Source organism: Tamandua tetradactyla, chromosome 15 (genome assembly GCF_023851605.1).
Source record: "Tamandua tetradactyla isolate mTamTet1 chromosome 15, mTamTet1.pri, whole genome shotgun sequence".
NCBI classification, from domain to species: domain Eukaryota; kingdom Metazoa; phylum Chordata; class Mammalia; order Pilosa; family Myrmecophagidae; genus Tamandua; species Tamandua tetradactyla.
In genome coordinates, this window is record NC_135341.1 from 66,806,841 (window position 1) to 66,823,274 (window position 16,434).

Sequence of the window (16,434 nt, forward strand, 5' to 3'; positions counted from 1 at the left end):
GGGCATGGACATATCATTTCGGGGGGAACCATTGAATGTACTACACAGGAAGAGAGAAATAATTATAGCAGGAACCTATGCCTCTGCTCATGAAGAAAGATATGCCATTTGTTAGTTCATAATTAAAATCCCACAAATGGATAACTGGAAGGCACTTTGGTGATTCATGAGGCATAGAATGCTTATAAGCAACTCTCTTGGGTGCACACGACTTCTTAAGGTCAGAGAAGGAAGAGAAGTCCATTTACTTGTTTCCTAGTTCAGGATGTTTTTCCTTTGCTTGTCCCAAAAATCTTACCAAAGGCCCTTAGGTGAAATGCTTTGTTAAAAAGTTGATAGAAGTCATAGCACATGAGTGCTAGAAAGGACGTTAGCCGTATAATGGGGTGGCTAAAAATGTTTACTCCTGGATTGAGTCTGCTTCACAACTCACTGCATTGACCTTTGGCGAGATTCTTAACTTCACCATGCCTGAAAAGTTTTCATGTAGAAAAATTCTATATGAAAATTCTGGTTGCATGTAGAACTCAAGTTATAAAGTACCTTTATCTAAGAATGAATTGAACTAATATTTGAAAAGCACTGGGCAGTATCTGGCCCCCAGGGGCACTGTATTAGCTATCATTAGCATGCATCTCGTTCAAATAAGAGGATCTGAGCATTGTGTCTTGCTCAGGGTCACACAGCTGTTTAATAACAGAGCTGGGATTCAAACCAGCTCTCCGGAACCTAGGCCAGTTCTCTGTACCCAGTACCCGTATTAAACCCTAAGTTCTTGCTGGAAAAACCTTGACATAAAGAACGAAACTTACTGCTCTCAACACATGAGAATCAGGCATCTCACTCTCAGTTTTATTCAGGTAGGCATAGAGAGCAACAGTTCATACCCCTAGTGACAAGAGAAAATGAAATCCTCCATTACTCAACTCATTAAGGCTGTGACTGTAACAATTATTATTGATGGCACAGGTTTCAAGGACAGAGAGGTGGTTGCCGAAATGGGAGCTCTTGCAAAGGAGAAAAATATGAAAAGGCTAGTATTTTATGATATGTAGTAGAGGCAAAAATCAGTGTGTTCTCATGGATTAGTCAGATGTGGTGTCTTTCAACTCTTTTTGAGGCATCTCACAAAGTAAGCAGGGAAGAAGTAATAATTTGGATATTAGCCACAATAAGGAACTATATTTCAGATTCATAACTCATGGCAATGTACACATTTTTTTTTAATAACACACTGAAGTCCCGGCTTTTCAAAGTTGGTAATTTCCAACTTCTTTATCAAAAATATACAAATATCATGAAAAGTGATTTGTGCTGTGCATTTAGACATAGATAATACATACTGTAGGTCATGAGTGAGATATATATATCACAGAGCTGTTCACAATTGTTTAGAGACCTTTTAACACCCCAGTTACTAAGTGTAATAAGCAATAAGAAATAAGCAGGAGAAAGAACATGAATTGTTTTTTTAAATTTGCTTTACAGTAAAACTGTTAGATTTAAAAGAGAGAGAAACATTTGTGGGTTGCAAGACTAAATATGCCCCGTTTTTCTAGAGGTCATTTTAGGAATGAAAATGTGTTTTGCTGTGACTAGTTTTTAGCCTAATGGCAGAAGCTTCCCTGCCCTCCTTCAAAAATTCTGCTGCAAGGAAATTGATTTTCTGATGGGAGGTACTGAAGGGTATCTTTAGCATCAGTGGAGAAGCAACTAATTTAGCATTATCAGTGAGTCAGATGTCTGTATATTCCCAGCAGTAAACAAGAATTAAGTCATTCCTTACCCTCTTTCTATTACCCACATTCCTTTGCAAGGTAATAGCATAAATTGTGGTCACCCTGGATTCTCAAATCACCTGATATTGTGTGTTCTCACTCCTTCAGTTGACCTGTATTTTCATCATGGCATGGCATTATATGATTACTATTAGAGTTCCTTTTCTTTCCTAGGTCTCATTTTATTTATTTACTTTCTTATCTTAAGGGGAGGCTGTTAGTCAGAGGTGGATCTTTAAAAATTCTAATAGATTTCAGTTTATTTAAAGAGAGCAAATCTGATGCTGATTATGATTTTTCTTTTCCTGTTTTCCATGCATTAATTCTATTCCTTAATTTTTCTATTCATTAATTCTGATTAGCCTTTTAGAAATTTATCTATTTGTATCCAAGGTAAATAAAACTGCTCAGGTTACCAAAGCTGCGTTTAGATGAGCTTGCTATGCCTTTTGGCCCTCTTTCATTGAATAATAAGGTCTTTTCAGATGATCAATTTTTTTCCCCCTGTCTCCTGATACACACACGTATTTTCCCCACTTTCTATATAATTGCTCCTCCAGAGATTAGAGGAGGCATTCTAGGATGGGTTGGCCACCCAAACCATAACCATTGAAATGTTTTTAAAACAGAAAATGAAAGATAAATCAAAAGAACAGCAACAACAACCATAAAATTTGTACTTTGAAGATGAAAATAATGGGTAGAGAATATAGCTAGGGGACAGAATCTAAATTACTAGGGAATGATAGCAGAAAAAATTAAAAGACAGAAGTTAAATGAGATAAAATGAGATTTGTCGAGCTCTTGCTGTGTGTGTTGCTACATTTCAGCAAAGAGGCGTCAGAACTGAATATGATGCTATACTAGAGATGCTTACCTGGCCACCAAAAAATGTGTGTCCTACTTTCCATTGTGTGAGTTTTTGCTGGGAGGTAGCTACAGAGGTACTACATTTCCCAGCATTCCTGTGAATACAGCCATGTGTCCAAGTTCTGGAAAATGAAATGTGACCACAAGTGATAATCCTGTACTTCTGGGAGTGGCTAGAAACATCTTTCCATGCCATGTTCCTTTCCATTTCTGTATAACTGGACTCAAGAGAATCCCTAGGATGACTTTGGAAGCTACATGTTAAAGGTGGTAGAAATAGTGTCATCCTGGATCCCTGGCTTACCACGTGGAAGAGAGTCTTATCTTATTCAGACTTGCTCACCCACAACTTGTCTCGTGGATGAGAAATAAACCTTCCCTGTGTTTGAGTCCTTCTTATCTTCAGGCTCTAACTGTTACAGTAGTTTACCTATCCTAATTAATAGAGAAAGTTCATGTGCACCAGAACCTCAAGATATAGAGGCAGGGATTGATTGCTCAAATAAATATGGATGCAGAGTTCATGGAAACAAGCTGAGGACCAAGTGTGTCTGTTTCCTTACAATGCAGTTTTTCTATGATTCACTCAGATGCTTAGCTCCAACTTTCAATTCTGATATCCTCACTCTGTCTCTGACTGGTAATGCAAGTCTACTCTTCACTGCTCCACAAGTTCAAAGGGCCATTTGGCGGACAAAGAAACAGATGTTCATGTCATTACAACACTGAAAATTTCACTAAGGATCTTCTGGATCAAAATTCATGTCAGGTTGGATCCTCGTCTATATTATAAGTAACACAAAGAGGAAGATTTTCTTTGAAACTAATGAAATTTAAGCTTCAGGGTCCTTCCTTGCACAAGTCACTTCCAAAGACCCAGGAAAGGCCCAATCGATGTGTTCACATAGTCACATATTTTTGTCAAATCTGCAAAAGACATTTTAAATACAAATAGTTAACACTGCTGTTCCTTCACCCACTAATGTCTTTCTTCATACTTTCCCTCTGTCTTAGTTTTCCAAGGTTGCTATGACAAATAGCACACACTGGGTTGGCTTAAACAAAGGGATTTATTTTCTCATGCATTAGAGACTAGCTAGAAGTTCAATATCAAGGTAGTAACAGGGCTTGCTTTCTCCTGTAGCTTGTAGCATCCTGGCAATTCTCCTTCAGATGGGGATCTCTCTTTTCTTCTGTCGGCTCCTCTGATTTCACTGATTCCTGACTTCAACTTCCCTGTCCAATTTCCTTTGCTTATAAGGGCTTTAGCCTCCTCTCATTCACTCTGGCCACAGCTTAACTAAATGGGTTCATATCCACAGGACCAAGATTAGGTTTTGAATACTGTCTTTAGCTGTGGTGGTGGGGGGGCATGATTCAATCCCCAGTATCCTCATGTTGGATGGTTTTGCATTTTTAGGAATTGGGGATACATTCCATTTCAGTTTAATGGAATGTATACCTTGCAGAATTAAGTTGATGCTACTCATCCTAGTGTAAAAATGACTCCTAGGAATTGGTGGATCTGGTGTCTGGGGATGGGGGTAAGGGAGTATGCTGGAGTTTTCGGTATGGGGTCTGTATTATTTTTGTGACTGTCCTGTTTGACATTATTTCAGGATAAAAAGTTTAAAGGAAAAAAAAAAAAGACTTCCAGGAATACACTTACCAATCACTTGCCAACTCACTTTGCAGCATAATAGAGAAGTTTAGGGTCAGAGTTTAGATAGCAATATGAATCTATAATAGTCTGTCACTAAAGGTATGCATGTGGGTAAGAGGAGAAAAAGGTTTGAAATGGATGGAGCCAGAAACTAGTCTGTGGAAAATACTTAAAAATCTTATAGATCCAATAGAAAAGAAATGAGAGCAGTGTTCCAAATTTGACGACAATCTCCAAAATTTGCACTGCATCACCAATGGTGAGTTCTGAAGCCAAAGGAAAGCTGTTCTAAAATTACTGTTTCAAGAAATCAGTCAACCATACTCGAAGACAGACTGATTTTGTTTCTTTATAATCTCTCCATAGCAAATTATATTACAAAATCATCATCATATGAAGAGGCAATCAAAGAATATGCAGTTAAAAGATGTAGGGGGAAAAAGTGTTATCAAGCTGTTGATGTTGGCAGTGGCTTCAGTTTTTTTTTTTTTTAATGTTTGAAGTTTGTTGTTATTTTTATCATTATAAATAAATATTCTCTTTTCAACCTAATTTTATATTTGTGTATATATTTCTTTCCTTAAAGACACTCATTGAAATTATAAAAACTTTAAACTTAAGCCCCTCAAACCTCTATCTGCCCTACTAACGAGCCTTTGCTTGAACTTTTCTAGTGACAGGACCCCAAATCCCATCACTCTCGGTCCTTCTTTCAGTGTGGGGCAGCCCTAATCATGAGCATGTCTGTTGAGTTGTTACAGTTGTCCTTCGCTTCTTTGTTTTCATTAGGGTTTGCTGAAATCATTTTCCACCAATTGTACTGGTTCTGCCAGGACACAGAGGTAAAGGTCCATGATTCACAGGTGTGCACTGATGCTCCCGGGAAGCAGGTGTGCAAAGCTTAGCATGTTTTCTAGGCAGTTATTATTAAAATCCATTACATTTTGGAATGATATTTGGGGAAAATATGTCTCTGTAAATAGGATGCCTGCATCTCTTCGTGGTTCATAAAATTTCATCTTTCTTTCTGAAATTAAGCTACCTTTCAATATATAAGGATTCAAAACCAGAGTTATTTAATTATTCTATTTCTTTTACATTGGGATGGCTGCAAAAAGTCATCTAATTTGAATTCTGCGAGTGTGCTTAAGTAGTCTAGATAAAAGAAGATATTGCAGGAGGTTGTTTGTTTTTTGGCCATTACTTAAAACTAAATCAGTCCAAGATTGTTTTTCCTTAATACACAATTCCTTACATTTAAAGTGCTTTATTTTTATAAAAGTCAAATAACACCCACTGGGTAGGCTTAAACAGCAGCATTTTTTACTCCAGGGTTATGGAGGCTGGAAGTCCTAAATTAAGGTACCAGCAAAGCCGTGCTTTCTCCCACAGATCTGTAGAGTTCTGGTGCTGGCTTCTGGCAGTCCTTCTAGTGTCCTGACTTATAGCTCAGCCTCCCATCACTAGTGATCTCTCCTGTGTCTATGCCTCCAGTTTCCACTTCTGGCTTTAGAGTCCTCTGGCTGCTTCCTCATTTCCTGTTAATAAGCTTCCAGTCATATGGATCAAGGCCCACTCTCATTCACTTTGGCCACACCTAAGCAGATCTTAGAAGATCTGTTCACTGACTCCACACTCTTTTAATACATCTTCAAAGGGTCTTATGCACAAATGGATTCATGCCCACAGGAATGCAGACCAAGATTAAGAACATGTGTTTGTTGGGGTACATCACTAAATCTACCATAACACATTAATTAATCTGATCCCAACAGCTGCTTTGTGATAAGAGCTACAGCAAGAGGAAGTGTCATCATTTTCTTAAAGGGAGTATGCTGAGCCCTAGACTCAAGATTCTAAATCTGTTGACATGGTCATGTAGGTAGTTAGCAGTACAGTAGCATAGGCAGATGTCTTCTGAGTCCTGAGTCATTGGTTTCTCTTTCAAAATACTGGAAGGTAATTTAATCTGAGTTTTCATTGCTTTTATATGTCTGGGTTTGATATATTATAAGAAGCCAATTATTTCTTGATAATTTGATGATTGAACAAATGAATGGATTTTCCCATGACTTAGTATGTATATTTACATATACATTTCCCCTATTTGTCCAACTTGAAGTAGACTTGGATTTGAATTGTATCTTGAATGACTTACATGCCTTCCCTAATTCTTAGTTTCTTAATCTGAAAATAGAGTTTAATGGCCTCCCTCATTGAGCTTCCTGAAAGTTAAATGAAATGACATCTACGAGTTGCCTAGGACAAAAGTAACATTTAGTAAATGTTCAATAGATGTAAGTTTCCTTCACTTTTATCTACATTGTGACCAAAGACAACACCCTAAGTCTAGCCACTATAGGAGTACTGTGGGGTATGACAAGCAAAAGAATATGGAAAAGTGAATTTGTGCACATCTGTGTTTCCTTCTAGTCAAGGTGCTGAGGTCTCATGCCCTGCTGATGGCAAAGCTTCATGCCAACTTCAGGTGCTTTTGTCTTCATTTCCCTGCGTCTAAAAAGACAGAAGATGGTGTCATCACAGAAAGGAATGGGAATTCATGGGCCCTTGATCATCTAGGTGCATGGAGTTGTAGCAACTTATAGTAAATCTTATAGTAAATGTAGTACCTAATGATTTGGGGAAAGTACATTTAGAAAAATTTAGTTTGTAACATCATCTTTAGTCTGTATCATAGGGAGACAGGCTAACATTTTTATCATACCATGTTATTACTTTGAAAGTATTTTCATATGCATTCTGTTATTTGGCCATCATAAAATGGTAGAAACATTTTTATTATTTCCTGTTGTATAAAATTAAAAAAAAAATCAGAGAGGTTAAGACTTTCCTCTCAGCTCAGTTAGTAAACATCAGATTTACACACTTCTAACCAAAGGAATATGGCAAAGGTAATATGATATACATGATTATGTGTAGATGATTCCATTATATCATAGTACTGGTCTTGCAAGGAAAGTCTGTCCCCTGATGGATTTGATGAAGCAACCTGCCATGTGGTGAACTGTTTATGGAGAAGACCACAGAGCAGGGAACTTATGATGGCCAACAGCCAGCCTGAAAATGAGACCCCAATGCAGTGCCTCCAAGGAACTGAATGCAGCCAACAACACAATGAGGGAGGAAGCAGCCTCTTCCCTATCTGAGCTCTATTTGATACTGCAGTCCAGGCTGACCCTTGATTGCAATTTGAGGAGGATTCGTCAAGTTCTGCCAGGACTTCTGACCCACAGAAAATTTCAGGTAAAAAATATATGTTGTTTTAAACCACTAATTTGTAGTAATAATGTTATACTTCAAAAGATTATCAATGCAACCATATAACCTCTTGTGGGATCAAATTTGTTAATCGATGTAAAGTGCATATATCTATGCCAGTCACAGTATAATAGCTCAATAAAAGTTAGCTGTCATCGTTATGATGCTCCATTCCTCAGTACGGGAATATGGCAAGGATTTTAGAATCATTTCCATCTATTTATATTCTTATACATTTGGCTCTTTGATACCTGTCTTTTGTTGCAATACAATCTCCTAGAAACTCACTACAGAACATTTATAAAGATATATTCCCATGTGTATGCATATGTACTTGCTATTTCTTTTTTATAGATGTGTTTATTGCTTAAATTTCATCTATAATTTGGGTTCTTTGAAATGAAGCAAACCTCAGCATGTTCAAAGAAAAGTAACTCTGGTGTATTGGCTTATTGGTCATGATACTTTGATTTCAAGTAACAGAAGCCCAACTAGGCCTAGATTAATTAAAATAAGGGATTTATTATCTTACATAATAAGGAATGGTGGCAGGTGGAAGGAGGGATTAAAATGCCACCATTCCTCTCTTTTCTTTTTCTCTGCCTCTCTTCTCTTTCTCTCTGCATGTGGGTTTCGTTTGTCTTTGTGTGGTTGTATGTGATAGGTTGAATCATGTATAACAATTAAGATGTTTTCTTAATGCGTATCCCTGTGGGTATGTATTCATTTGTAAGGAGGAGCTTGTATTATTTTGTTAAGCTGTCAGAATGCAACATACCAGGAATGAAATGGCTTTTATAAAGGGAATTTAATAAATTACAAGTTTACAGTTCTAAAGCCGTGAAACTGTCCAAACTAAGGCACAAACAAGAGGTTACCTTCAATTAAGAAAAGCTGATACAGTCCAGAACACCTCTGTTAGCTGGGAAGGCACATGGCTGGCATCTTCTCAGCCTTTGCTCATGGGCTACATTGCTTTCGGCCTTTATTTCCAGTGGGGGTTCTTCACTTGCAGTCTGTGAGCCTTCACTTAGTTCCTCCAGGACTGGCTTGCTTAACATCTCATAAGAATGCACATGGCAACATCTACTGGGCCTTACATCTCTAAATGTCTGGGTCTCATGTAGGCTCTGTTGCCTGTGAAGCAACTGTTTTCCAAGTGTCAGCATCTGCTCTGCTCTGGACTCTTTCCAAAATGTTTCTTCTTTTAAAGGACCCCAGTAAACTAATCAAGACCCATCTTGAAGGGGCAGAGTCATATCTCCATCTAACCAAAAGGCCACACCCACAACCAGGCACACCCATGTACAGATAATCCCATCAAAGGGTCACAACCATAGCTGAGAGCACTACATGTCCATGTAGATAATCTAATCAGAAGGTTTACTCCTTAAAATACTGAATCAGGATTAAATGACATGGCTTTTCTGGGAGTACACAACACTTCAAACTGGCACATTCTATACTCTGAACATATTATTTCCATATCTGTATCCATTTGTTAAGCTACCAGAATGCAATATACCAGAAATGGAACAGCTTTTATATGAGGAACTTTGTAAGTTATAAGTTTAGAATTCTAAGGCTGTGAAAATGTCCAAACTAAGGCACCAATAAGAAGTTACCTTTACTCAAAAAAGGCTGATGCCATCTGGAGTACCTCTGTCAGCTGGGAAAGCATGTGGCTGGCATCTGCTAGTCCATTGCTCCTGGGCTCCGTTGTTTTCAGCTTCAGTTTCCTGTGGGGGTTCGTCACTTGGCATCTGTGGGTCTTCACTTGCCTCCTCTGGGATACAACTCTCAGTTGTGGGTTGCTTAGCATCTCATGGGAAGGCATATGGTGATGTCTGCTGGGCCCTGCATCTCCAAATGTCTGAGTCTCATGTTGGCTCTGTCAATTCTGAAACAACTGCATCTGCTCTGCTCCCAGTGTGCTCCAAAATATTTCCTCTTCTAAAGGACTCCAGTAAACTAATCTTGAATGGGTGGGGTCACATCTCCATCTAATCAAATGGCCCTATCCACAATTGGGCATGCCAAACATTCGCGGAGATAATATAATTGAAAGGGTTTCCACTCTAAATTATTGAATCAGAACTAAAGGGCATGGCTTTTCTGAGGTACACAACACATTCAAACCAGCACAGACATTTTGAAGGTGTTATTTTTAGTTAAGGTGTGGTAAATGAACCTGAGTAGATCTTAACCCAGACTACTAGAAGCCTTCTAAGGAGAAGGCCATAGAGAAAAGCTGGAAATCAGTAGGAACTCAGAAAGAGAAAGGCGAAGACATTGTCATAGAAAATAACCCCAAGGATTGCCAGCAAGCCAACACCAGAATGATACCAACCCCAAAGGAAGCAAGGCTTCCAGCATCCAAAACCATGAGGTAATGGATTTCTTTTGTTTGAAGTCAGCCCACTGTGTGGTATTAATCATAGCAGCCAGGCAATCCAAGATGCTTTGGAAATGATTACAATCATGACTGGCTTATAGCTTAACATTTCCAAGACCAATGGTCAAAGAATACATGCTCTCTTAACTCTTGAAAACAATCTCAAGGACAAATACTATTGGTTCTTCTTAAGTTCTTTACTGACACCATGATCCAATACACCATAAACCAAATGGGAAACATATTGTAGGAGGCTCAGCATAGTTCATGAGCCCACCCCTATTTCTTGGGGCATGGAGCTATTTCCCAATGAAAGGTAGAAAGTCTGATAACTAGATAAATTGATGGTGTCCAGAATTTATTTAGCAATGTTTTTCTCACGTGCCTGGAATGTAAATATTTACTACTGAAAAACTTGACTTGGATTGCCCTCTCTATAAATGGGCTCTTTGACTTTCTATTAGATGATTATAAAGCATAAATTGAATCTACACTTATGAGCACTTTTTTCCCCCTTATTTTAATTAGTGATTGTGGAATGAAAGGCCCAGAGATTGAAATCTGAAAATAATTAATGATAATTCTATCTATAGCTGACCCTAATTATTTAGCTCAATTGGCTAGAGCTGTGTATTAATGAGGCTGATGTGGTGTGTAAATCCCTATGTAGACAAGCAGGTTTTACTCTTTTCTGGAATGAATATATATATATATATATATATATATATATATATATATATATGTACACTAACTTTCTTTTCTGCAAATAATTACTTTGGAATGTGGAACAGAGCAAGTGATCAACCCATTCTTATGAAAAGAAGTGAAATTTATTGGAAATTTAAACAAAGGTAACAGAAGAACTATAAAAGTTGATAATGATGACTATGAAATGCCTTGATTTCGTTTTTTTAAATTTTTATTTATTTATTTATTTTGCCTCAATTTCATTTTGCAACTGGATTTGAAATGGTTTTCCTATGTGGATGAAATTTTTGCTTCTACATGAAACCAAAAATAGAACTTTTTCTAGAGAGTAAGCCATGGCAAAAATACTGTGGAGATGATCAGAGTAAAAATCACAAGAACAAAATGAATGACACTTTTTTGAGCTCTTCCTCTGGGTTAAGAACTGTGGTAAAATATGCTTTACATATATTATTTTAATTAATTTTCAAGAAACCTTTTTCAGGTAAGTTCTTTTATTATCCATATCTTATACCAGAGGAAACAGATGCAGAATAGCTAAAATAACTTGTTTTATATACATGGTTTGAACCAAGGCAATCTGAGTCCAGAGCACATAACTTTTTTTTTTTTTTTTGTAAAATTGTATCTTTTTACAATTGTCTTCAAGAATCTAGGCTGCTGGAACACAGCTCAATGGTTTCAGGAACTTCCCTGCAGTCACTACAATACACCATAAACTAAAAAGGGATATCTATACAATGCATAAGAATAACTTCCAGGATAAGCTCTCAACTTTGTTTGCAATATCTCAGCCACTGAAAGTTTATTTTATCTCATTTCTCCCTTCCCCCTTTTGGTCAAGAAGGCTTTCTCAGTCCCTTCATGCTAGACTAGGAAATGCGCTACCCAAATATATAAATTTTGCACCCAAATACACATCTCTCCGTTTGGTCTCACACAGAACTCAAAGTTTTAAAATATGGATGATACCATCCTTTACCCTGTATCCTGGTCTACCTTAGTCCTACCCATATCTGCTTCCTTCATATCTCTAAGTCTGAAACCTTTTTTAGTAGTTCCTGTATAGGGTAATACTGGCTTTCATAGCTTCAGAGCTTCAACTCTGAGTGTCAGGTGTCACATAAATACCTGAAGTTTCTGGGAATAACCAGGTTATATGCAAGCAGCTCAGTTTCTCAGAATTTAGAAATAACAGTTACAACTCTTGAATATATGCAGAGCACATACTTCTAACCATATCTGATGTCCACATTTTTTATTTTGATATTCCATTAATGCATATGATTTAATAACCAGCAACCCTTAGAATTCATGTTCTTAATGTAGCTCCTGACAGACTCACATAATTATCAGGAAAAAATATATGTTTGTATCATGGGTCACTAAGTTGCAAGTAATGGCATAATTTGCTTATGCACTTTAAGGGAAGAAGTAATTTACTGGAAGAATAAAGGGACATCTCTTGGTCCCACAAAAGCAGAAACAACAGTCAGGCCTCTTAAAAGGACAGGGCCAGAAAGCCAGCAGTGTCCTGGATTACCTTTTTCCCTCTGCCAAGGACAAAGTGGTCCCTCATCTCTGCTTCTCTCCCAGAATGTGAAATTTGTTCCCCTCTGTCTCCATAGGCTAGGTCTTCCTGCTCCAACAAGCATATGCTCTCCAACCCTGGCTTTGAATCCAAGCACCCAGCAAAACTTAAACCAACATCTCCAAAACCCAAACCTAAATTCTTATGATAGAGAATTTATACTCTATCAGCCCGATGATGGTATTGCCTACAGAGTCCCAGGAAAATGGGAAGAGTGCATACGTTTTATGTAGGAAGGCCTGGGTTCAGATCTGTGGTTCTCTACCCGCTAGCTATACCGGTTGAGGCTAATTCAGTTAATCTCAATATGCTTCCATTTTTTCATCTGTTAAATGAAAATAATAATAAATCTCTCCTTTAATTTTTAGAGTATGACATAAGGTCATTAATGCAAAATGTCCTCAACTAAACAATAAATGAATATTAGTCATTCTTTATTGTATGTTAAACTAATTGATGCCATATTAGTTTTTCAAGACATATGTATGTGTTTTGAATGTGTGTATTTATTTGTACGTATGCATTATTTGTGTGAATTTGGTTATCATGCATATCACTAAGCTTCATTGTTTGGGGGAGAATAAAACATGGTTAGGGGGTTCATTTGGATTAATGTAAACAAATTCTCTGCTTCTGAAATACATCAAAATTGAGGGATTATTGTTTTATTTGAAGATAACTTGCTTTGACTTTGCCTAATAATCCATAATTTCTATAAATACACCTGAGAGCAAGAGAGGGGTATAGAGAGAGCGGTCCTTCCACCCGAAAACAAAAACCAGATCTAAGAACTTCACCATTTGGGGGAGAATTGTTCAGGAGAAAATAGTTTTGACCCAAAATAACATTTCTTTCTGAAAGCTAACAGCTCTTTGCTTCTGACATGGAGGTTAAATCCTAATTATCTCCACAGAAAGAGCTGGTAGAACTGTTCTGATAATGGGGTGGAAAGGTCTAATAGTGGAATTTATTTCATAGAAGCCAGAGTCACTGTCCTGCAGATGCTTCAAAATCAAAACCTTTGCTTTCCAGTTCAGGTCCCCTTGTGTGGGAGATCATATGATGGAGCAAAAACTGCCAGTCGTAGCAATCAGTAGGCCTGGGCCCACCCTGCTCTACTCTTACTGGTTTTGCAGTAACCTTCGAATCAATTTACTTCTTCAGGCCTCATGTTTTCCTCTATTTCAAAAGCAGTCTAAGGGGATGTAAGAGTAGTTGAGGGTAGAATTCTTGCCTGCCATGTGGGAGACCCAGGTTCGATTCCTGGCCCATGCACTTCCCCAAACAAACAAACCAAACTTCAGCAAATGGTGCTGCAATAATGGAATATCACATGGAAAAAGAATGAAATGTGACCCCCCCCATACAAAAAAAAAAAAAAGGAAAGCAGTCTAAGGTCACCAGTGAATCTAAAATTCATTATTGGTGTTCCATTTTATATGTAAAATATATGATTTTTCATATATTCACTGAGGATCAGTCAAGGAAAATCTAAAAATCCTAAAAGCATTGAGAAGAACGAATATATGAAGGGGCTATGTGTGGAGGCATGGGCAGGGCTGAAAGAAGGAACAAGTCATGTCGGGACATTAGAGATGGCCACATTACCACTGCTATGCCTGAAGGATAAAAGGAGGAAATAGTTCTAGGCTGGGCAGGAGGGGCTGCTGGGCTAGAGCTACAATCTTCAAAAGCAAAAGCTACTGTCAGAGTGATGGGAACGTTTGGCGGGAGCTGGGGAAGATGTGCCCCAACCTCTGTCACCTCCATCCCTCAGTTCTCCCGTTGGTGCCTCCACTGGGCAGATGCAAGCAGACTTCAGGTAGAAGGGGGAAAGGCAGTAAAGTCCATAGGGTCAGCCTATGAACAGAGGATGGGAGAGTAAGTCAGAGAGCAGATGTAGGCAGCAAAAAGAATCAGAATAACCAGCCCAATATGAACATTTTCAGGGGTGGATTTTGTGATTTTCCTTTAATATGCACAGATAATTTTACATTGATTCCCCAACCTGTTGGATTATGTTGTGTAGAGGTAGGCTGAGTGGAAATGAAGGACCGGAGTTAAAAATCTTCCAAATCATTTATTTATAACCTTGCAATTAATAAAAGTGTCTAACTCATCAGGTGGTAGTGATAATTAAATGAGCTAATAATAACAGTTAATCTTCACAACAATCCTGTGAAGTGGTTCCTATTATTATCCCCATTTTATAGATGAAGAAAGACAAGCCCCTGAGAGGTTATACGTGTCATGAGAAAGGGACAAACATTCCTGAAAAACTAAAGAAAGAAAGATCTGTTTGATTTGGAGTGATCAGGAAATGTTTCCTTAACTAGCTTGTGCTCCCTTCTGCTGTCCCCTCCTGGTCTGCTTGGTCTTTCACCTGTGCTCAGCACATGCTTAATTTTCTCCCCTGGCTCAGGCATGCACACAGGCATTTGAGAGAATTAAGTGATTTTGCTATGTCTTGCTATTTTTGGCCTGACTCTTTTCACCTCAAAATAAGCACAAGGATGGATCTGAATCCTCTGTTCTTACCACTCGTCTCCCAGGCTGCCCTGTCTAACTGAGGACGTCACATAAATGGAGACGCATCTAATACAAATCATTTCTCATTGTATCTGGGACCTCAATGGGACTCAGATATTGTGGTGATTTGGGAGTTATGTGCCCTAGAAAACATATTTTTAATCTAAATTTGTTCCCATTGTAAATAGGGCCTTTTGAGAGTATTATTTCAGGTAAGGTATAACGTAGCTGAATCAGATTGGGCTTTGATCTGGATTATCAGAGCCCTTTATAAACTGAATGTCTCTCAGATATAAAGGGAGAGAACCCCAGGGAGAAGTCAAAGTCAATGGAAGCCAGAACCCAGAAGAGAAAAGAGAAGACATTAATTGCCATGTGCCCTGCCATGTGACCAAAAAGCCAAGGACCCAGGGTTGCCAGCAGCCAGCCTCAGAACACCAGTCCAGGAGAAGAAAGCATCGCTTTGCTGTTGCCTCCACTTTGTACTTCTCTTAGCCTCACAACTGTGAGCCAATAAATTCCTGTTGTCTTTAAACTAACTCTTCGCATGGTATTTGTTTTAGCAGCTGGGAAACTAAAACAGATACCCTTGTGTTTCTATCTAACTTCCTGTCTGTTCTGGAAAATTGATGTCCCCACCTGTCATACCTCCCATCTCCAAAGATCTTCTAACTTCTGCATTCTATTTCTAGCCTCTAGTCTCTCATCTGAAGGCTTGTCTTTCATGTCTTCTGCTGAGAAGTTTTAGGACTAAAGGTGGTAAATTCATCTTCTTCACTTTAGTCTTTCTGTTGTTTCACTCCTTTTATCTCTTATACTCCAGCCTGCTGTCTTCACTGTACTTAATCTAACCCAGTACTAACCTGTGCAGGCCATATGCCCTTCATTACTATTCTCCCATCCCATATTTCCTTCAAACCTCACTCCTCTATGCCCACAATATTTCATTCTTTCCTATTTGAACAAACAACTAACTAAATAAACAAGAACAGCAAGGCCAGTCTTTCTTTAACTTAGCATTTTCCTCAAGCTGTTCCCATTTTCTTCCTTCTCTTCTCTTTGTAAATTTCTTTCGAGAGTATCCTACACTAAGTGACTCCATTTCCTTACCATTTTTTCATTCTCAACCTCTTACAACATAGTTTCTTTCCACCTTTATTCTACTGGTTACTTTAAATGTCAGCTAACCACCAGGATCACTAGTCTTAGCTCTCTCCTCCCCGACCCCCATTTCAGCTCCTTGGATTTGACATTACTAACTGCCCATTCTTTCTTCACAGAGCCTTCATCTTTGGATTCTAGAATACAAGACATTCCTACTTTTATCTTATTCTTTTCTGTCTTCTTTGCTGTTTACCCCTCTTTCAAGTCCCAAACTAGGTATTGTTCCTAATGTAACACTGCCAGGCTCATCTTCTTAAGTAACAAATTCCTAAACTTAGACTATTTTGCTTCCTAGTTGAAAAAACTCAAGCAAAAGTACAAAAATAAGAACAACCAAGCAAATAATAAACTTTTAATATTTTGCTAATCCAAACAAATTAAGTGTAACTCTTCACTTTGGCAGCCGATTTCCTTCACCTTTCCACTCCAAGATCCCTTCTGAACATCTCCACTACCT

At 38.2% G+C, this 16,434-nt stretch overlaps 1 protein-coding gene across 4 annotated transcripts in view; it reads left to right on the forward strand.

Annotated features, from left to right (window-relative positions):
- Positions 1-16,434, forward strand: part of ZNF385D (zinc finger protein 385D) — a 332,722-nt gene that overhangs the window by 147,538 nt on the left and 168,750 nt on the right. The window contains exon 1 of one of the 4 annotated variants that reach the window (XM_077130025.1): positions 7,159-7,575. The exons of the other annotated variants lie outside the window; for them this stretch is intronic. Within the exon in view, the coding sequence (XP_076986140.1) occupies positions 7,396-7,575 (180 nt within the window). The 5' untranslated portion in view covers positions 7,159-7,395. Of the gene's footprint in view, positions 1-7,158; positions 7,576-16,434 lie in introns of those variants that run through there. 4 annotated transcript variants of the gene reach the window in all.